The sequence below is a fragment of the Mugil cephalus genome, chromosome 3 (genome assembly GCF_022458985.1).
Source record: "Mugil cephalus isolate CIBA_MC_2020 chromosome 3, CIBA_Mcephalus_1.1, whole genome shotgun sequence".
Classification (NCBI taxonomy): Eukaryota; Metazoa; Chordata; class Actinopteri; order Mugiliformes; family Mugilidae; genus Mugil; species Mugil cephalus.
Genome location: NC_061772.1, coordinates 17,214,628 through 17,237,339, shown reverse-complemented (window position 1 = coordinate 17,237,339; position 22,712 = coordinate 17,214,628). Strand labels below are relative to the sequence as shown.

General features: G+C 43.3%; 1 protein-coding gene across 7 annotated transcripts in view; it reads right to left on the bottom strand.

Moving 5' to 3' along the window:
• Positions 1–12,552: 12,552 nt before the first annotated feature.
• Positions 12,553–22,712, bottom strand: part of LOC125005957 (A-kinase anchor protein 13) — a 95,965-nt gene continuing 85,805 nt past the window's right edge. For 3 of the 7 annotated variants that reach the window (XM_047581636.1, XM_047581641.1, XM_047581637.1), the window contains 6 exons: positions 21,339–21,412; positions 20,416–20,460; positions 19,015–19,065; positions 18,614–18,886; positions 17,689–17,868; positions 12,553–17,410 (listed from right to left, as the gene is read on the bottom strand). In XM_047581636.1, coding sequence (XP_047437592.1) covers positions 17,000–17,410; positions 17,689–17,868; positions 18,614–18,886; positions 19,015–19,065; positions 20,416–20,460; positions 21,339–21,412 — 1,034 coding nt within the window. In that variant the 3' untranslated portion in view covers positions 12,553–16,999. The remainder of the gene's footprint in view (positions 17,411–17,688; positions 17,869–18,613; positions 18,887–19,014; positions 19,066–20,415; positions 20,461–21,338; positions 21,413–22,712) is intronic. The other 4 variants (XM_047581643.1, XM_047581639.1, XM_047581640.1 and 1 more) reach the window with 4 other exon arrangements.

Below are 22,712 nucleotides of genomic sequence, written 5' to 3'. Positions count from 1 at the left end.
CTTTGTCCAATGAACTGCACAATGGCTCCTTAAACTGGACTTGTTCCCTGAGCTACACTACTTGTTCTTGTGAAACCAACAAAGCTTCTGCCATCTAACAGATTACTCCCCCATTTCCCTCACCTCCTCCTCGACTTCTGAAAGAGGAGCACTGCTTCTCCTCTGCATGTTTGTTCCAGTCAGCAGGTTCACATGGACCGCTTCCAACTTTCCTGCAGTCTGCAGGGTGAACAGAAGGTCTCTGCAGTAATCTGTTGCCATTTCCTTTACAACCCGGCAATTAACTTCACCGGGTGACAAAGCAAAGATTTTTCTCAATGTAATTTAAATAGGAAGTGATGTTCGCTTTGTTAAAAAAAATAAAATAAAACACCCACATGGGGGCCCCTATGGGGATCCAAATGATATGTAATTGAAGTTTAATGGGTCTTGATGGCAATAACAACCAACAATGAATATTAATATTTTAAAAAGACAATTGTGCTTTGTATGTGTTTAAAATTCCTAGAGCTGCAACGCTGTAACATCTCAAAAGCTTGGAAAAGGCATCTGCGTCCATAACCTGCTGAGCGGCACCAGAAGCACAAGTTTATTTAGACTCAGTGTCACAGTTCAGCCATGCTCAATGCAAAAACAGATGGTGCACTTAGGAGTGGAGGCGACACAGAGTGACACAGATAACTAAGACACTGCAGCAGGATCACTTGCGGGGTCTTTTTAGGGCGGGCTGTAATTATTGAGGGAGAGTCAGCTGAGTTTCATGCTGTTATTCAGCGTGGCCTTGCCTCATGCTCATATACTGCCACACGCTCATGCTGTTAAACAACTACCGACTGCTACTGTTAGCCACAGAGCAGGCTTGCTGGAGAAACAGGAGGCCTTCCTCTGAAGCAGGGACAGCGGAGGAGTATTTGCTTCCTATGCTTGTAGCACCTTTCCAAACCATCCACAGTTCACCCCAGTGTAGATTCCCAACCATGTTGACTGCTGCATCTACAGCTTAACTAATGTGAACCAAAATTAAAACATATAGGACTGTTTTCCTTCATTTTATTGTGTTAATGTTTTCATTTGAATGTCGTTGTCCTTCTCATTGATTTATTTCCTATTGTTGTTTATCTGGTTCCATTTGACTGATTTATTTATTCATTCTGGTGAATAATTAGAATCTTTTATTGGTCTCAAATTTCAACCACCAGTCACCTGTGAAGCACTTTGAATTGATTTTGTTCAAATGAAACCCAAATCAGGTTTGATTGATCATAAAAAAAAAACAACAACAAATAATTTGATTGCCCTGGCAGCTCTTTACGAGAACGTGATCGGCTACCAGTGGAGAGACTTCAGGCCGACTCTCTGCCACAGAATACATTCAGGCAGACTTTTAAGGCAGCTACTCCTGAAATCTGTATGTGAATGAACAAGAAAGAGATAAACGGCATGAACAGTTCAAATAATGAGGCGAACGTGGGGCATAATTGTTAAAATGTTAAAGAATATTGGAAAAACAATCACAAAACGTGTAGTTGAGGCAGTTGGCTAAAATGTAAGAATGAATTGGACATGGCAACTGTTACATTAAAAGAATTTCATGTACAGAGAAAAACAGCACAACGAAATATGGTTGTGCAGAGACAAAACCCTCGAGGCGAGGAAATATATCTCAGAAACAGGAAAACGAGCAGATGAACTGAACTAAGGGAAAAGGGACGGCTATATATATATACGCACATGGGTTGAGGGTTTGACGAGACACAGGAGAAACTGATGAGGGAGGAGCACACAAGGAGAAACCAATTAAAAAATCAACGAGGGAGAAAGCAAACAGGATTACAACTGAGGAAACAAAACACAATGTCATGACAAAAATAGTTTAACGAAATAGACAAATGGTCAAATATAGCTAAATGCAATAGACAAACGGTTTAAACATACAGCTAAATGTCATGCCTCAAGGGGTAGAAGCACAAATGCAAACTCTGAGTGGGAGTTTGACTAAAAGGTTAGGAAGCACCGCTCCAGATCGCTCTGCACTGTGTGTTAACTTAAGTTCAGAATCACTTGAATGTTTATCTGTGGAGCGTCGAAAAGTTTTCTGTCTTCTTCTTTTTTTTTTTTAAAGTATTTTATAAAGTATCCTCACCACCTAATTCCACCTTCCATGCAGTGAACTCAATTAAACTCTGCTAGTGACCCATTTCCCTAGCAATGAGCTCAGGGATGTATCTGACAAATGCAAGTTCATGCCTGCATGTGCCCCGAGGATTGTGGCTTCAAGGAACGCTCTCCGAGATCAAAACTCTGAGGTAAGCATATTCGCATGCTAATTTTTCCACGCACAAAGCTCAAAGAGAGTGAATGAGGCGAGGCTTTGAGTGTTAAGGCCCCGTTGTCCCCCCCCCCCCCCTCATCATTCTGCTGTATCTGCAGTTAAAACTACGGGTTAATGACTTAAATCAAGTGGTTAATGCAAATACTCAACGTGTATACTGATGGCCCAAAAAAGACAATAATTGGCACCAGTAGAATGTGTCCTTGTAGAATAAGTCGCGGGCTTCAAAGAGAATCTATTAGCAGATGAAGTGGTAATGATTTTAAGACACAAGTCCATTAAAAGAGATAGCTCATGGGTCTATGGAGTCCAGTTCTGCTCCTATCAGCTACAGCATGGAAAAAACAAGAGCACTGGGCCACTGGGACATTCCTGTGAGCATTATCAGCGCTCCTTAACTATTCTAAACTGACATCAATTGCAGTGCCGACTTGTTCCCAGCGGACCTTGTTAGCTCCATTTAATGGCAAAATGAGCCAACTTCTAAGTCCTGCTCTGGCACCGGGAGCTACGAGTGCCGGCTGCACTGTTGTATTAGATGGTGAATGTAAAAGATATCACACTAATTACTGGAGGGACGCAGGTTTGGGAAGGCTAAATATTTGTACATTTGTTAGCACATGTAGCCAGTTTGTATTGGCAGTCGTAGAAAGGCATTTCCATATAAATGACTGTATTAAAATAAAGGGGCGTAATGAGCAGCATCTGGGCTCAGGCTGCCGTGTTTTTAGACAGACTGTCTGAACGGTGTGTCCTCTGACACATGACTGCATTATTATTAACTCAATTCGAGCTCGCGGTCCTGGTGCATTACTTTTACAACGCTAGTTTAGATTATGTTCCGCAGAAAACCCGCTTCTCCCATTATCCCCTCAATTTACACTGTTTTATTTAATAATTTTTGGGAGAGATGTAAATTTCAGTGAACTGCGGCTGCAAGGATGAGTTACAGGATGGTGAAATACTTTCTTTAGATTTTCTTCAGTTAGTCATAGGTGACTTGATCACCTATGACCGTGGTGGGAATTTTTGTTGTCAGTGTGAAATGTGTGCAAAATTTGAATTTGAATTGAATTTGCAGCTGCAGAACTTCTGTTACGCTCCTCTGGCAGTAATTACACAAACACTGCTGACACACGTGTAGGACGTTGTCTTCCGACAATGCCTGATGAGTGAAATCAAAGTGAAATCAATCGTAATCCATGTTTGTCCTCACTTTTTTTTTTCTTTTCTTTTAGGCCGCACTATTTTCTCTGTATACAGAGGAAGAATTCATGGGACCCAAGCAACATTTGTAAATGTCATTCCTCTGCTGGCTCAGCCATGCCCTTAGCCTGGTGTAGAGAGACTCAGTTCTTATCAGAATATGAGTCTAGTAACACCAGATTATGAGGTGTGTATCGGCTAATGTAGAGGAAAAAGAAAAACTCGCAGTGAAATGGCTCTCCTACCAAACAAAGCCACTTTGTTGTTAACAATTTTAACTCTGCAGCGCTCAGATGACACATACTTTGCTGTTAGTCTTCATCCATCCCTGCATGGACCCCACCACAGCAATATGATTGGCCTGGCAGATCATCGCCAAGGCATACTCAGTACCCGATGGTGAAACAAAAAAATAAATACAAATTGGGTGGGTAAATTGGTCCAGGCTAGCATACTCCTAGCTAATGTCCCCCATCACTACAGTTGTTTGCAGCTCTTTCAAACCCTGATTGACATCATACAGTTTGCCACTGGTGTGCCTACACAGGCATGTCACCCAACTGTCAAAGGTTCACCTAACGCTGATTAGCTTAATTAGCATGTGAGCAGATTTGGCAAGAGTTTATATTGAACAGATGTTCATTAATATGTTGAAGTCCTGCACTGTGGTTACATATATGGCTTCAGCAGCAATATGCAATATACAATATAGTGCTGAAATGCCACATTGCACTCAAAAATACAATGTTTAATTTGTAAGGGGGCGACTGGGTTCTTCTTACAAGAATCACTTATTATACAATACATTTAGAAATGTTACTTATCAAAAAAAATCATTCATCAGTGAGCTTGTCTTTCGTGACAATTTGTTTGACCCAAGCGGTAAAATAAAAGGACGAATGGACAAGTGTCAGTTTTAATACAAAGTTAAGGACCTGCATACATCACACACTGAGATCCTGTTTCGTAAAAACGGTGTGCTCACTGAACAAAATATCTCTCGGACTTGATTTCCCACAGCACTGGGAGGCATCTGCATTCAAATTCTAGTTAGAGATATGTCCAATATTTTAGCTCCTGCTGAACCAAAGCCGAACATTAAACACACATTTAAAAGAAGAGGAAACTGTGGCGATCGTATGTGACCGGAGCGACTGCACATTGGATGAGGTTGGAGGGAGGGGTTCCATCTGGACCGACACAGTTTGGATTCACTGAGAAGGGTGGGTCTGACGTAGCGCTGCAAGAGCAAAGCAGAGCCATTTGGACACTGTTTGTGTGTGTCTGGACAACACTGCCTTTCCCACTGACCCTTCCCTGTAACCATGGTAACTGGACACAACAGAGGCAGTGAGCGAAATGTCTGTAGTTTCTGCTCGCTATAAAACCGGACCCGAACTAAACTACAACTCTGCACGGCCGTCGCCGCGGTCTCCTGCTGTCGAAATCCACACTAAGTTGGTATTGCTTGACAATATAATGAAGATCAGTCCTGCCCTTTGAGAGGCTGGCTGACATTTTCCTCCAACTTGGCAATCAGATCAGGACAAACGTCCCGGAGGCTCTTCCGTCAGCTTTAGTATGAAAGATGCAGCCACAGAAGAAGAAGCTTTACAAAAAATAAAAAAAATTAAAAAATGGAGCAGGAAATTTACGTTCAGAAAGAGAGGGAAAGGACTGTTTATGTTATTCATGCGCATGTAGAGGAAACTACGCAGGAAAAATTGAGATGGAAACATTAACACTGTACGCCTTCTGAGAGCCTGCTGGTTAAAAGAGCAGCAGAGGCTGATTTCCTGCCTCTTCTGGCTGGCGGAACCTGTGGGGAGTCGGGGTGACAGGCAAACATGTTGATCACAGCTCAATAAGCAGCGCTGAGGTCATCAAGAGCTTCTTTAAACGAGACAGGCTGACCGTTACCCCGGCAACAGGCTGCATCGATGAGCAAACAGGAAATCCCCAGACAATGTGAACGTGCACGCGTCAGTGTGTCTCCACATTTTCATGTTCCTGTGGGTCTTAGATTTTTTAGAAGCTCTAGTTTTCTCTACCGTCCTATACATTCAGCTCGTGAATCCTAAGTAGCATTTGTGCCAAGCATGTATGAAGCACCATATTATTCTGTAAAAGAAAAAAAAAAAAAAGAATGCCAAGACTATCACAGATAATGGAAGTACGTCCTTCAGACTCCTACTCGTGTCAGACTGGCTAACTAAAACTAGAGCAACTTGGAGACACATAAAGGCATCTGGAATACTTATGAAATCCAGTCGTGACTCCACGTTTCAATGGGTCTCGGTCTTGTCTGCGATTGTGAAGTAAGAACACTAGAACGCTATCATCCACCACATCTTTCAGGTGAGCCTTGAGAACACTGTTCCCATGCAAACTCAAATAATGCTCATTTTTAAAGTGGCATTTGATCTCGCGGAAAAAAATAATAATAATAAAAAAGAAAGCGAAGGCAGTGAATTATATCCTTGATATCTGTTGTATGACAGTGTGACTGAAGTCTATCGTTTTCCTTCTCCCACCCAGTAATTATTGCAGCTTCAAATGGGCTAACCTCTGGTACTAGCTTGGGGGACACAATGCAACTTAATTCATGTGCTCTTCCTAAAAAAATACTGCACGTTCTCTGAGAAAGATTTCCACGCGCTGCGATGGCTGCTACAAGAACTGCAAAATAAAGTTAAACGATGAAAAAGGGGATCGCAAAACTCACCAGCACTCTCCTCTGAAGTCACCTCCTGTGACCCCTTGACTCTTCCTTTGCCTTCTCGCGTCGGCCAGATTCCCACGTTTACAGCTCGTGGGCCAATCAAGATGGCAGCTGTCAGTCTTGTGGCGCTGCTGCCTCCCTCTCTTTGCTGCAGATTCCAGCTGTGTAAATCAGCGAAGACTAACCAAACAGAGCACGCACATGTGTGTTTGCATTTCTTCATAGCACACCACCACCACCACCACCACCACCAAACAGGCAGCTCCACTCACCAGATTCCCTCCATCACACTTTTCCTGGTTCCAGTCACCTGACTCCGACATCCACCCCACCTGGTCCCAGTTCCTCAGTGAGCCCCATTGCCGTCTTGGCTACAAGTCTTTCTCAGTTTGCGTTGTTCTGCTTATTGTTGTTGTTGTGCTGCTCTGGCTGAATGAAGCACTGTACCGTTCACACTCCTGTGGGTCGGACATGTGGGAGTAAATATACATTGTGCTTGATTAAAATAGCTCTACAGTATTTTGTATTCAGAATTTGATTACAGTTAACAATGTCTGTGAAGGCCATGGTGTCGAAACATCTTCAAGAAACGCTGCAAGTCCATTTGTCTCTCTTTAGCGTATTTGGGATTCATTTAAGTTGGATATTAGATGTTTAAAAATTGAATTACGACTAACAAAAGAAGTAGGAAATTGGAAATCACAACTTTGAAAGGATGTGCAGAACTAGCCGTGAACATTTAGAGTACAAACAATAAACAATGTGGTCCAGTAGTCGCTCATGTGAGTGCTATGGAACTGAATTTGCTTACAGCCGAATGGCTCTGATTGGTTGTAGAACCACCCAGTTGAGGGCAGTTACAGCTATGTGTGAATTTTTTCACCTCTGTTCCTTCACAACTCGCTGGTTCTTTTTTAATTCAGGAGTTTCGTCGTTTTAATGCCTGAATAGGTTGCCAACTAGTAAACTAGTCAGTGCGTTTACATGCACGTGAAAAAAACTGAATTATTGCCTTAATCGGACTATAACAGGATAACTTAAGTGCATGTAAACACGCTACTCACTGATCGAGACACTCAGATAATGCGATTGGAATCGAAGTTTTCCAGCAGATAATGCGTGTGTGCATGCTCCACAACCGCTGCGCTGGCGTGTGACCCCGGAACAAACACGTCCAAGAAAGCCGGGCGTAGAAGAAGAAGAGAAACGGAGCTGCTAGAAGAACCGTCTGAGGGATAGCGCGGATCTTACCTGCGCTAGAAGTAGCGCGAACATTACGTACAAGATTAAAAAATGTCGTATTATTCGTCTGGTTGTTGTTTGAAATGCCGGTCCGCCGCATGATCGACTCTAGTTTATTATATCGCGTAATAGGTCAACTGGAAATCGGGCCGTATTAACGTGGTATTAACCCGCTGAAAAGACACATATCACCACCTAGTGTGGAGGAGGAGAACAGTTATTCGATTTTCTTGCGCTGCATGTAAACTGGGGCGAGGACTGTAGTGAAAAAGTCGAATTTTGAGCATAGCTCGATTAAGCTCTGCATGTAAACGCACTGAGTGATTCTGTCAGTGGAGCAGACAAGCCCTGTGCGAGTGACGCAGTAACATCTCACTCACTGAACCTCTGCGATTATTAACTTCAGAAAGAAGTGCAAGTTATGAACATAGTGGCTGTACAGCGTGAGCAGTATTTGAGCTTTAAGGAGAGTCGCTGAATTCTGGTTTGTGCAAAGTGACTACAGTATGGTGTTTACGTGTGGCGGCAGCCTCCTGAACACTGTTTGTGTGTATTTCTGTGCATGCATCAAGGCAGGGTCACCGAGGAGTAATAGGATTGCTCGGCCCCGCTCCTTCTCTGGACACCCTGGCAGAGACAGGACTCCTAAATCATCCTCACATCTCTGAGCAAGATGGAGGACCTGGCACCGGTCCCCTCCGCCCTCTATCGCCTCCTGCAGCCCAGCGACCGCCCTCCCCACCGCGCTGCAGATACCGCTCCCAGCCATGATTTCTCTCAAACCTCCAGGAGGACCGGAATAATATCCACTCAGCATTCTGCAAATATCCACTGGGAGTGCGTACTCCAGTTCATAGCAGCTGTGCCACATTTACTGTTTACCGGCTCGGCTGCTGATCTCCAGCTTCTGCTGGTCGTTGTTGAACTTTTCATGTTATGACTCCTAAGAAGGAAGAAGCGGTGTGTTAGGTGAGGGCGCTTACTCAGCTGCTGTTATTCATTATTCATGTTCTGTGCACTCCGGTTCAGGGTCACGAAGAGACTAGAGCCACTTACATCTGGTGTCTTCTGGGTAAAAGTTTCTAACTTTGTAGTTATTTTATTCAAGGCATCAGGAGATTGCTGTCAAAAAGTAAAAAAAAAAAAATCATATTTGAACAGGCTGGCATTATGTGATTATCTAAACCCCAAATGCCAGGTATTAACTGAGTCAAATTTATTATACCCCCTCCGAAGAAATTAATAAGTTTTTACATAACAATGTATCAAATGAGTGTTTGTGTTGTGAAAGCTTTTCCTAAACCCAGAGAGAAATGGCTGTAAAAGGGTCTTAACTCTTTCAGCTCACTTCATTTACTGAGAATGCTTTTCATCACTTAATATCTGGTATTTCGTTTCTCTTCTACTATCCAGTTGCGCTATGTTTCCAGACTCAGACCAGTCAGTGCAGAAACTGGTCCTGTGCCTACAATGGGCGCATGATAACCGGAGCGGGGGTGGGGGTCTGCATTGTTGCAGACCACATAAATGTGTTCATGGCAACAGTATTTTTTTAATGGCAGTGGCCTGTTTTTATAGAATGTGCTACACTGAAAGAAAACAGTCATGTTTTGCTGAACGACAATTTGAAGGCGTTCACCAGACCAGTGCTTCCACCAGATCGAGCATTTGTAAAACCGTCTTGAGCAACAACAAAAAGAAAGTGAGAGAGATGATTATCTATGATATCTACACCGATCAGCCACAACATTATGACCACTGACTACAGAAGAAGTAAATAACATTGACCATCTAGCAATGTTCTGCTGGATCTGGCATTCACGTGGCTGTTTCTTTAGCTATGTTGCACCCCCACCCCATAGCAATGAGACTCCTTCATGGACACACAGAAATAGTTTAGGAACAACTAAAAAAAAACAAAACAAAAAAAAAAAAACAGCACAAGGTGTTGATCTGGCCTCCAAATTCACTACATCTCAAACTGATCCCCTCAACCCATAGGACCCAAAGACCCCCAATAACAACTTCATGTTACCAGACACAACAGGACACCCTCAGAAGGCCCATGGCCATTCTCTGTTGAGTCACAACTGTCACAACAATAGGAAGGTGGTCATAATGTTATGCCCGTGTGATGTGTGTAGCTTAGAGTCAGTTGGTGGAGGCCAAAACAGAACCAAAAGTATTAGAGACATAAATACTTTGAACCACATTAATCAGGAGACCAGAGACACGAGTCCAAATAAAGGTTGCTCCTCGTCTGAGAAGGCAACAGTTTAGTATAATACGGGTCATATCAGGGTTTGCAGCTTTACTTACGCAGTCTGCAAATGGACTAAACTGATTGCAACAGGTTTGTATTTTTTCATGCACTTACAAAAGAAATGTCAGTACATCTCCAGACGCTCCTTTCATGTTTAGGAGAGCGATGTGAACGGGTGATGATCCCAACAGCCTTTTCTTTTCTCTTGAATCAAAGCTGAATGAGTGGAATGAACTGCAGGGATCATCTCTAAGTGAAATTGAAGCCTTTTCTATAATAGATCAGTCTAATGGAAAGTGCTGACGCTTTGATTAAGTTTTCTTTTTTTTTCCCCCCTCCCAGTTCAGTTCAAAGCAGGTTTCAAACTATCAATTAGCCAGATTTAGACAGCTATCGTAAGACAATAATTAGCTCAACAATGCCAGATTAATCTTATCTGTGGCAGACAATGCAGAAAAAAAAAAGAATCTGAAAACGTTCCACGAATTCTCAGCCGTTCGCCAATGTTCACTCGAGCCCCACAGACTAAATCTGCAAGAGTCGACCCCCCACACGCCCCATCCGCCCACCCAACATCTTCTAAGATGTGATGAAACTTTCCATTTGCAATATTTATGTCAACGTGCGCTCTTTTAGGCATCTAACCCCTCTCACTCTCTCTGGTTAGCCTCCACCCCTCGCTCTCCAGTCTGGGCCCCATGTGACACTGTATTCCCGTTACTGTGGCAACCACAAGCGGAAGCGGTTATCTTGTTTTCTGTTATTGCATCTCCACCAACAGACTCCCTGGTTAATCTAAAAAAAACAACAACAAAAAACAACAACAACAACGAGCAGATAGGAGAACTTTTACAGTGTTACGGTCCGACAAACAAAAATCCAGACTGGGCCTTATCAAGCGGCCGACTCTGATCTTATCGGCTTGTGTTTTGTCTCCGGAGCTTATATGTGGAATGAGCAGAATGGAGAAATATTAAGAAAGACTTCACGGTGATGAACCTGCCGTCACATAGGTGCAAGATCCCGGAGTTAAGAGGAGGGGAGGGGGGGCCCCAAAAAACAAACAACAAAACCACAGCTGCGATTTCCAGAGGCAGAGTACAGCAGCACTGAGAGATGGGGGCTCTTTATTTATCAGGAGGAACCAGCGCTGCGCTGCGCCGCCACTGCTGTCAATCCATCAAGATCCTTGTCAGCTTCTCCCCCCTGGCCACGGTGCTCCAACTGCAGCTTCAAAACGGATGGAAAGCAGAGAAATCAAAGCATTAACGGGGTTTAGTGATAGCGATTTAATTGCTCCTGAAACGGCAAAAGTGGATTAATGAGAACAATTGGCTTTATTGTGATAAAGCGTCCAAAAAAGAAAATGCTGTTTAATTTCTGCAGCGTGGCCTGGAATACCAGATCAGAGCCGGGGGGAGAGAGGAGCTGCTCCAAGTGAAGCTGCACACAGGGTTGGATTAACTGCACCGTCACGACGGCGTCGGGCCTCGTTTCAACACGTGCTCGGTTGATGTTGGGGGAGAAATATGACGCTCAACCGCACAGCTGTTTGTTTATTGACATGGAGATGGTGGAGCTACAGTTAATAACTCCGACTCAGTGGTTACGTTTCGTCTGACCGGAGCGTTCAGTTTGTCTCGGGCGTGATGAATGTTAGTTGACTTACTTATTAAAGCGGTGTTGAGTGGGACGAGCTGCAGGGATCATCTCTAAGTGAAACTGAAGCCCTTTCCTGCGATGGATCGTTCTGCTGGAAAGTGAGGATGCTTTGTTTCGCTTCAACGCTGACTTCATCGTATCAATTAAACAGATTAAGAGTCAAATCAAGACGCTGATTGACTCAACAGCATCGACTTTATCTTATCCAGAGCGGATGATTAATGTGGGAGTGTTCCATGGATTCTCAGCTGGTTGTCATTATTTACTCGAGCCTTTTATCTGCAAAACTGAACAGATCAGGCAAAACATTATGACCACCTTCCCAATAGCCGTTGCGACTCATCAGAGAATGGACACGGGTCTTCTGAGGGTGTCCTGTGGTGTTGTTAGTGGGGGGGTCTTTGGGTCCTGTGGGTCGAGGGGGAGGGGCCCCTGAGGATCAGGCTTGTTCCAGTTCATCCCACAGATACTAGATCAGTTTGGGATCTAGTGAATTAGGACACCAGGTCAGTTTTTTGAGTTCTTCCTAAACCGTTTTTGTGTGCCTGTCTGTGTCAGGCTGCATCCTGCTGCCATCAAGGAGTGTCATTGCTATGGGGTGGGGGTGTCTGGTACATGTCCAAGTAACATCCACAGGATCCAAAAGTTTCCCAGCAGAACATTGTATTATCACAAGGTGGTCAATGTTATTTACTTCTCTTGTTGGTTGTCTTAATGTTGTGGCTGATCAGTTTATTGGAATTTGGAGGACCAAATCCAGTATGGTATTTAATTACAACAGTGAATGATATTAAGGACAAAAAAAAATGTAACCCTAAAGGTTTTAAACTCGATTTTTGGCCATAAAAGTCACATCCTCCTCTTAAAAATATGATAATTAAACAGCAGATGTATATTATGTATATATATATATATATATATATATATATATATATATATTATATATATATATATATATATATATATATATATATATGATAATTAATTAACTTAAACTCACATTTCTCTTTGTTTCCTCATTGAACAAAATCAAGTCTTTAAATATACAAATATGGGAAATATTGTTCACTACACAACACCCAGCAGACCAAAGTAAAGTAATTACCGAACCACAAAGTCACAATGCTCATTTTTTTTTTTTTTTTTTATTATGAGAGAAATATGCCTTTACATTGTTCTTCACCCCGAGGGTGAGAATAAAACATAAATAAAACATTCTTACAAAATGCTGAAATAGATCACAAATCAAACAATTCATTTTTTTTGTTTTTGTTTTTTTTTGTTTGTTTTTTACATTTGATTTGTTTTATACATGAATCATATTTACATTTGCCCTTTTTTACATTGTCGAGAGTGAAACAATGTGTACCACTTTGTATAGTACAAACATTTCCTTCGTTTCAAAGCAGAGGTATAAAAGCTCTCCTCTCTCTCCTGAGAAGACGCTGCGTTCTACTCTAGTGCATTTTATCATTAAGATTTAAGGCTACGCAGGGTTGGCCTGATGGACACACTCGTCTCATGGACAGGCTTATCATCACTGGGGAGGAAGTTCATTTTCCTGACTGCTGATTGTCCCTTACAGAGACGGCTTCGTGGTTCTGCCCGGTCGCTCCCTCCAACCTTTTTTTTTTTTTTTTTTTCCCCTCCACCCACACATTAAAGCTGCTGCCGGCTGCTTCCACGAATTACAATCTCTGACAACTTATTTGTTTCTGCAGTCAATTACAAATACCATGGGGAAAATGTCACAGAGTGTGAGAGCCGACGCTCATCACATTATCTCTTTACGGCAACGACCTGCTGAGAAAAATATTTCAATTTGTCACAGCGGGGGGAATAAAAAAAAAAAAAAAAAAAGAAAAGAAAAAAAGTTTCATACTGTCTGGCTGCTGTTAACGTGGATGTGGTGGGGATGGAGTTGATTTAGTTACAGGTGCAGTGCTCCCTAGTGGTCAAAACACACCTAAAGCAATAGAGAGAGAAAAGAGGCTCATTCCTCTCAGTTTCTTTGACAGGATTACACCAAAGCCATAAACAAAAGACATGAAGCAACTAATTGGCAGGCCGCATAAGCCTCTTACAAGACACACTATAATAAACCGGCATGGACATGAAGCCGAATCCTCAACACAGACGGTGAGTTCACAAACAAGCACTTTAACATGAGACAAAAGAGGCAGCAAAGGAAGCAGTTCAGTGGCGCTGCTCTGTCGTTCATGTGAAGAACATCTCTTTTTTTTTTCTCTCTTTTTTTTTTTTTTACTTCTGTTTTTCCTTCCTACCTGTCCAGCAGGTAGCTGTGTGGTGGCTAACAACGTGGCTTTAATGGGTCTAAAACACAGGCTTCAGCGTGAGGACGGGTCACCTTGGAAACACTCCATAAAAGCTACCAGCCCTTTTAAACTTTTACCACAAACTTAATGGAACTGCAGCAGCTTTTGTGTTCGCGAACACAGTCATTATCGCTCTTTGGATCATTGTCGGCCTCCGTTAAAAGATTCCACAGAATACAAAGATCTCTTTGATTGATATATTTTACATTGACCGAAGAAAACGAAACAAAACAAAAACGAAAAAAAAAAAAAAAAACATAGAAAAAGCATATCAACATTTCAGGACCAAAGTGCTTAACAACACTGATGAGTGTTGATTAATGTGAAATGATCAGACTCAGGCGGTACCTGCTGGGCAGGTTTAGTCATTAAACACGGGACACATAACATGTTTTCAGTTAATGTCCTTCCTCATTTTCTCTAACCAGCCGCATTGTCCCTAAATGAACAGCCTCCATTTCCTAAAACCATCAGTTGCGTGCGTCCACGGAGTCCATTATCAGAAGTGAGAGAGGCAGAAAGACAAAGCTGAACTCTTTAACAGACTCGAGCCATTAGTATGCTACCTGCGGTTGCGTACAATTAAAAAGGAGGAAAGCCCTGCTCATCTGTGCTCGGATGAAAGATGGGGGCCGCGTAAAAGCCCATTGACAGGCAGATAAAGTGAGGATCAAGCTAATATCCATCCAAGGCTCCGACCACACTAAAGGATATGAATTGAGCCATTAGACGCGGGGAGATACGTCTTAGTTCTTTCATTACAGAGTCTGAAAAATACACACGCACATCCGAGGAGTTTCACTCCAAAATGGAGACATCCATAATTCAAATAAATTAAAACCTCATCAAGCAACATGATTGACGGCATAAAGTCATCATCCAGGATTACTTAACCTGCCACGCGCCGATTCCATTTTTGCTTACGAGCCGGAGACAAAATTTAATGAATGAAATCACATCTGCTTTACAGGCAGCGAGGCCACGAATGTCAGGCTTTGATTTTCCTTCAATGCGGATCTATACGGAAGCCTATCGGAGTGAGACCCGGCACCGAAACGGCGCCGATCAGTTTTCATTAAGAGCGGTCAACTTCCCTCCGTTTCAGTCTTCGATTAACGGTCAAATAATACGATTGGTTGTTTTCCAGAGCCGCTGACATTCATACATCTGCTCCTGGCTGGCGTGTGGACGTAGCTGAAGTCACAGAGACAGGGCCCTGTTTCTGTAAATTAACGTAACTGCCTGCTGGTGCGAGACTTAATGACAAAATGGACTCCTGGAAAGAGGCGGCTGGACGCGGCCGTAACAGACGTGGAGCTCGAAGCCTCGGACATTTTTTCGGTTTAGCCCGAGAGGCGATTCGCCGTGAAATGCTTTCAGCGTGACACCGAGCCGCCCCGAACGCACAACTCTTCAAAATGGAGAAACTCTAACCATTTCTTTGGAAAAGGGTAGGACAGTTTTTGGACAGAAAATACCCCAAATTGCACTGACGCTCCGTGTTTTTTACTGTAGGTGCTCCACGCGTAAGGGTGGACGCTCGTACGCGCACCGTGGCGCAAAATATTCTACTCTCCAAAACCTAAAAGCAGTGGTATCTGACTTCATTACGTCGAGCTTCTTCTGGCATGTAACGTTAAATTGCTCTATGTTATTACACGGAATTAACAAAATGTCTTTTCAGGGTGAGTCAAAGGCGCCGCAAAGCCTGTTTGTAGATGAACGCGTCTCTTCTTGGCAGAAACGGGATCCTCCGGGTGTCAGGGAGAGAGCGCCGTGGATTCATGACGATGAAGAAGAAGAGGAGGAGGAGGAGGACGAGGGGAGGCGACTCTCTCAGCAGAAGAAGATCTCTCCGTCCATGGGAGGCTCTGGGAGGTGCTGGGGGTCTGGAAGGAGGCGGAGAGAGGAGTCAGGGACGGGGTTGTGATTGTGTGGGTGCAGTGAGGTGTGTGTGTGTGTGTGTGTGTGTGTGTGTGTGTGTGTGTGTGTGTGTGTGTGTGTGTGTGTAGGGAGCAGCATTACAGTTCACCACAAAAGCCGCCTCAGGGAGCAGCTCAATGTGCAGCGGGTTACCTCACCGCTCGTATCAGCGCCATCACTTAATTCCCACTAATGTTATTTGTGCGTCTATGTCTCCGTGCTTTTAACATCAAACGCGTTTCATAATGCACATTCTGCAGCGTTGCTGTCGTGTAAACAAAGGGACACTCAGAAATCCTTTTTTTTTTTTTTTTTTTTATAAATATGGCACTAAAACAAAACATATACACAGCTGTACGACGCGGCTCCGCTTTATAAACTCAGGCTCCGAGGCTGTTTAAGCTCCTCTGAAATGTAGGACAGCTGAATAATTCACTCCTCTGACTAATTTAATATTGCAACACATTTAAGCGTCTGAGACCAATAAGACATCATCGGGAGGGTTCAGTATGCAGAGAAAGACTTCGGGGATTCTTTTTGCTCATGCTCACTGTTCCCCCAGTGTCATTCAAAAAGGCTCAAAAGAGTTCTGCCTTAAAACAGTGGTTATGGGCCTGTACGCACAATGGAGCTTTTTTATTTTTTATTTTTTTGCTGTAGTAATCCCTCCTACTCATACTGGACATTCAGAGATCCTCTCCTCGTGCTACGTCTTTCCCCGATGAAAGATAAAATCCACAGTCCTTGTTTTGTGCAAAAATCTATTCCAACATTTGCCAGAAGCTTATGTGAGGATTCAAAGGTCTGAGTTTGTCAAATCAGGGGTATCTCCTAAAATAACAAGCTTTTTTCTTTTACTTTTTTTTTTTTTTTTGGTACAGAATTCCCTCTGCCTCCTTCCGGTTCTGAGCTGCAGAGGAGGGAACACAAAGAGTGTGTTCGGCATTAAAATTGGAAGAACTTTGTGAGATCCTTCTTTTGTTACCCTACCTCGCGCTTGCCGAGTTTCACGTTGGCTCCAGATAATCTTTGGAATAGGTTTTTCTTTTTTTTTTTTACAACAAAGACCGCAGATTTTTGTCACTTACAGTGTGTTGAAAGCACATGAGGATCAGAGCTGTGAAGCTGCCCTTGATTGCTTGATTACTGACTTCAGAGGTTTTAGTCATCGTCGGTTTAGAGGAAATAAAATACCTGAAACTGTTAAAACATTTCCAGGGTCAAACATTAAACTCTTGCCGGTGACCCCGTCACAACCGCGATCTGCCGCTCTTCAACGTCAAGTGAACACCTATTTTTGGAAAACAAATTATCTACCCAGAATGCACTGCAACTTTCAACACAAAGGGAAGCCTTGAAACCACGCAATCAAACTGAAACGGTTGTAGGCCGGACACACGCACTAGATCCATCCACTTCCTACCTGCTGCCTGTGCGCTCCCGCCTTTGCCCTTCTTCTTCTTCTTCTCCTTGCCGTCTTTGCTCTTGTTCTTGGTTAACTGCAGGAGGCCCTTTGAGACCTGGTTGTTGGCCTCGCCGCCCTTGAGGTTAGTGGATGATGAGGTAAAGGGATTGAGGCCTTTCCCTTTGGCCTTGGACCGCGGGGGCTGCAGCCTCGGCAGGGAGGAGGAGGAGGAGGAGGGGGAGAGCTCCAGCGGGTCCAGCTCCAGAGACTGGGAGCTGCCGGGGAACTGGGACTCGTCAGACGTTGTAGAGGGAGTCCTCTGCAAGTAAAGGAGGGAGGTTAGACGGACGAACAGCTGTGGTCTGCATCTGTAAGCCAATATGTATGTTTTCATGTTAATACATGATGAGCAGAACTCATGGTGGAAAAATGTTTTAACAGTTTGGCATAAAAAGCCAGGAAATATAAATCTGCTGTTTGAATTTGTTCGTTAATACACAGCAAAAAGCTTTCTTTTAAATTCTCTCTGAAGGGGACCCAGGTTCAATCTTCTTCTGTAAGTATTGATAATCATCATCCCGAGGCGTCCCCACTCACCTCGGCCGCTCTCAGCTCCTCCAGCTTTTCCAGTTGCCGCTGCACAGCCTCCTTGTCCCTCTGCAGCTTCCTCTGGGCGTCTCGCAGCCTCTCCAGCTCCTTCTGGTACACCTCCTTCTTGCTCTGCAGCTCCTGCTTCTCCTCCTCCAGCGCCTTGTGCTGCTTCAGTATCTCCTCCGCCTGCAGTGGTCGGGAGTGGCACAGATTTAACGGATTTATCGAGGCGATACAGGTCGGACACGTCGGACGCCTGACTGATTCACTGACTCATTCAATGCCACTTCAGATCACATGTCTCCCATCTCTTACTACCAGGCCCACTGAACACCACTTTTCAAAAAAAAAAAAAGCATCTCTGGATGAAAAAAAGTCTGCGTAAATGCGCAAGTTTGTGCAAGTTTCCAGTTTCAAAGAAAAAGAAGAAGAATCCCAGAAGTCTTTACTGGTGCTGGGTAAATAATTTTGCAAAGTAAACAATTTACAAGTCGGGAACTTATTTGGAGTTTGTGCTAGTTTTCATGAGTTCACTCTACTCCACACTCTAGTGTAGGGATATATCACACAACTGTACAGGGGAGATTAATAAGGAGGAAGTAGTTGCTATCATTTTTAGCAGTATATTCCTAAAGCAGACAAATTATCTGGATTAGTATGTTAGGTTTAAGCAAATGAAGCTAAACCTTTTGATGGTACAAGGATTCTATAACATCCTAAGTTTTAACTTAATCTTTGAATTTTCATCTGAGGAGCAAAAAGGAATGTAAGTGTAAAGCTTTCTGGTATTTTCAAGGCAACGATAGTAGTGTCAGGCCGCACATTCAGAGAACTAAAGTCAAGTAAAACACTGCACTGGTGAAATACTCCAGAATGAAACCAGAAACATATTTACAATGAAAATGGCTAGAAGAAGTCGAAGTGATGTTACCTGTACGTGGACCAGCGCCTCCCTTTCGCTGAGGTGCTGTTCCCTGAGATCCCACTCCTTCTCCCTCCTCCTCTTCTCCTCAGCGTGAGCTGCCTGCTGTCGCTGCAGGGAAGCCAGCTCCTGCCGCTGCTTCTCCAGACTCCGCTGCTTCTCCTGCTCGATCAGCGAGCTGGGGCGCGAGGACTGCCGCGATAAGGACGTGCAGGACGAGGAGCGCTCGCTCAGGGTCTGCCGCTGATCGTCGATGTAGCTGTCCTGCTGGACCACCACCGCCTGGGACGGACAAAGCCACAGGTTTCACGGGTCAAGTTTCGATAGATTACGTGTTTGTACGTTCATGACGACGATGCACTACAGGTGACCTCGTGCGAGGTAGGAGTCGTGATGTATCATCATCATACCTGCAGGGAGCTGAGAAGCAGATGCAGGTTCGAGACGCTGTGGAGGACCTGCTGTGGGAAAAGAGAGAACACTGAGTATCAAACATTCGACCCTCACAACATCCTGCTCAAGAGGATTTGAGATTGCAGAGGAAAATCCTGGATGGTTACATACCCCATTAATGGCATTAATTACAGTGATGTTCAGATCATATGTGTACTAATAAATAATGGTAGCAAATGAAGCCATAAGCAAGCCAGCATCAAGCAGCTTCTAACAGCCTACATACATTATTAACTCAAAAACCTTTTAAAGACTGAACGATTCGACATAGTTTTACGCATATCTGACCAAGTATTTTCATGAAATACAATTCATAACCAATTATTTGCAGCTATTGTCATCTACAGCTTTTGTGGTCTGCTGGTGGGATGAACAATCTCATCCGTGAGGCTGGCAACGTAATTGGACGGAAAACGGAGACGTCCGAGTCAGCCAGTGAGGTCCAGGAGGTCTCTTGACAAGCTGCTCTCCATCATGGACTCTCCATCCCACCCACTCCACCGCACGCTACGGAGACAGCGGAGCTCATTCTCGAGGAGGCTCGCTCAGCTTCGCCGTCGTTAAGAACGGTTCAGGAAATCCTTTCTGCTGCTCGCAATAACGCTGACACGACAGCTCGCGCCCGCGTGACGGATCGTTCATCAGAGGACGCCTCTAACAGACTTCGGTTCGCTTGTGCTTCTCGCATCTTCTCTAGCCGAAACGTCACTGGATGAACTCGCACGCAGTATTTTGTACAGACATGACCCCCATGGTTATAACCATGGGGTATATATATTCATCTTAAATTGTTCTACAAAACATTCCCATCATCCTCTGCTATAACCTGAGATGGTTGGCAGGGCAAACACTGATGGTCAGACATCAGAGGTGTCAGTATGAGTTTGCTGCTAAAGCCAGAATTTAACTTTTTGTAAAACTTCACAGAGCTTACAGTGGGCTTGTAAATGCACCTATTCTTCAAGGCTCTATAAAATAAATCTAGGGCATGAACATACATTTTAAATTCTATGTTCTATATTGGGAAGCCTTGCTCCTACTGTATTTGAGCTCAACGGGATTCTTCATTGTTTTCATCTGAATTTTTATATTAAAAAAACAGGCTCTGCTCTGGCTTCCCTTAAATATAATTTTCCTCTTACAGTTAACATTGTTTTTACTGTTATCTATTTTTATTTATTTTTTTTTATTTTTCACTGCAGAGTTAAGTGTTTCCAGCAATACATCACCTACATTATTACAGCGATTTCAGCTAATGAACTCATTAATGCCGATAACGACGATGTTGACGCAGAGCGCTGAGCGTTGCCATGTCAACAGCAGCTCTAAGTAAATTAGAGACAGGAAGTCAGAGTTACCTCACTGTTCCTCTTCAGCAGCAGCAGCAGGTTGGCGTTTCCTCCCTGCACACAAAACATCAGCATTCACTGAGTGCAGCTAGGACATGCTGATGCACTTCTGTGCACGTCTGGTGCGAGTGTGCCTGTGTACGTCGGCCTGCGTACTGTGTGTCATGCGGCGAGAATGTGATTTAAGCTGTGCGTGCGGGCGTGCTGTAAAATCTAATCGTATCTGGCTATGAGTACGTATTAGTGATGCAGAAACACAGCAGTCTGATTTAAAAACCAGCAAGATTAAAATACTACGTTTTTATTTTTTTTTATTTTTTTCGTTTTTCCATGAGAGAGAGTGTGATAAGAGAATGGAAAGCTAAAAGGGGACTCTGCATTGTGTTTTTAGTGATCACACTGACTAATGTATCACACACCCTCATTCTGTCACTGCTCAACTCTCTTTGAACTTTGGCTCCGTGCCCAGGAAGAAATGTCAAGAAAAATCAAATGCTTCCCTTTTGTAATCCAGAGAGTTGAACTTACAAGGCCAAGCGACTAGTTTATACAGAGAGAAACGCAACGCATTAGAATCAGAACGTCGCAGCGGACAGTAACTTACTGGCTCGACTAAAACAGTCAAGAAACAATAAGATGCAGTTCAGCTCCTGGATAAAAGCTGGATGACTGACTACAAAGGATCGCCCCTAAAAGCAATCTATTCAATTCCATCCACCATTGAATTCTCGCACAACTGATCGTCACCACTGGCAACTGGACCTGGCAGGAAGAGTCAAGGGGCTAATTGACTGGTGGGAGAGAAGCGGCTGAATTCATCTTAATGGGATTGTTAATGTTGGAGGACAAATGAACCCCCACAAATGCCCTGCGGTCCTCTCTGAGGCATAGCGCCTTCAGAGTCAAGAATAATTGGCTGCTGAGATACCAACCTTCTTCAAAACGCTGTCGGACTCCGTCCTGCGCAGATCTCCCGACATGTCCTCACTCTCGTCTCTGTCTCCACCTAAAAAAAATTTAAAAAAATCAAAACAAGGGAAGGCACAAGAGAAAAAAAGATGAAACGGTCCAACAGGCGCAATGCGAGAAAAAATGACACTGGGTCACAAGAAACATACGAAAAAGTAACATGGCATCTTTGAGATGAAGTAATAATGGCTTTTTACGGTTGAAATAATAATAATAATCCATAGGTGACATCACTGTTGTGCAATTTTCAAGACAACAAGCATCTTACAAGTTGTAATGAGATCAGCCGAGCAACAAAAGTCTGCAGAGTAAACATGGTTATAAAAAGTAGTTATATAAGATATGAGTCAGTTACTATGTGGTGCAGAAATGAAAGGTTCACGTGACATTGAACTCATCTTGAATGTGAAGTAACACTGTGATTAATTAAGATGTATATTAGCTGTAACCTTAAACCCGTCACTGCCACGTCAACAGCCACCGGCATAATCGAAAATTGAAAAACCTTATTTTTTTTTTTTGTCAGAAAATGAATACATTTCAGTTCTTCTTCTAAAACTTTGTTTTTGATCATTTATGAATATGAACAGCTGTAAAAACCACAGCTCAAGATATATAATGTAAGATATACATATTCCAAAGGTAATGGAAGTTTCATGTTTACCAGCGAGCTGAGGATGGTGAGTATCTATCGAAAAGTAGACATGACACGGGTAATGTGAAGTGACTCAAAGAGAGAGTTCATACTTTTTGATGCTCCGTGTTCTCAAATGTAGTCTCGAGTCTGTGGAGGCTGAAGAATCTGAGGATTTCTGAGTTACTGCGGCGCACGATGTCAAACTGCTGACCTACATTTTTATGCAGTTTGTGCTAATGTTAAAATTGGATACTCCGTGTTGAAATTATGCATGCCCTCTTTACGATTTTCCTCTTTAGCTATACTGGCATTATTTGCATATTATTTTCTTTATACTTTTTGCATTTTCTTTCTCCATCCCACGCAGACCTTATGCTACTACTAAGCCGACCTTTAATCTTACATCTAAAGGAGTCGAAGTGATCCCCTTATCGCTCCAAATCCACGCATTTAATCTGTTAATGTGTATTGATTGGCTCTAGTGTTAGTGGGTTATTATCACAAAATCTTAAATGGGAGATAAAATAAAGGCTTAAATATAGTTTTAACTGAACCACACTATAAACACGTCACCATTTTACTTGAACTCTCCAGGTACCAGCTACGGATGCAGATGATGAGGATCTCCTATGGTTTTGTATCTGCACCGCTATCAGCCTGCAAGTCACCACTTCATAAGTATTGCCCCAGGTCACATTGC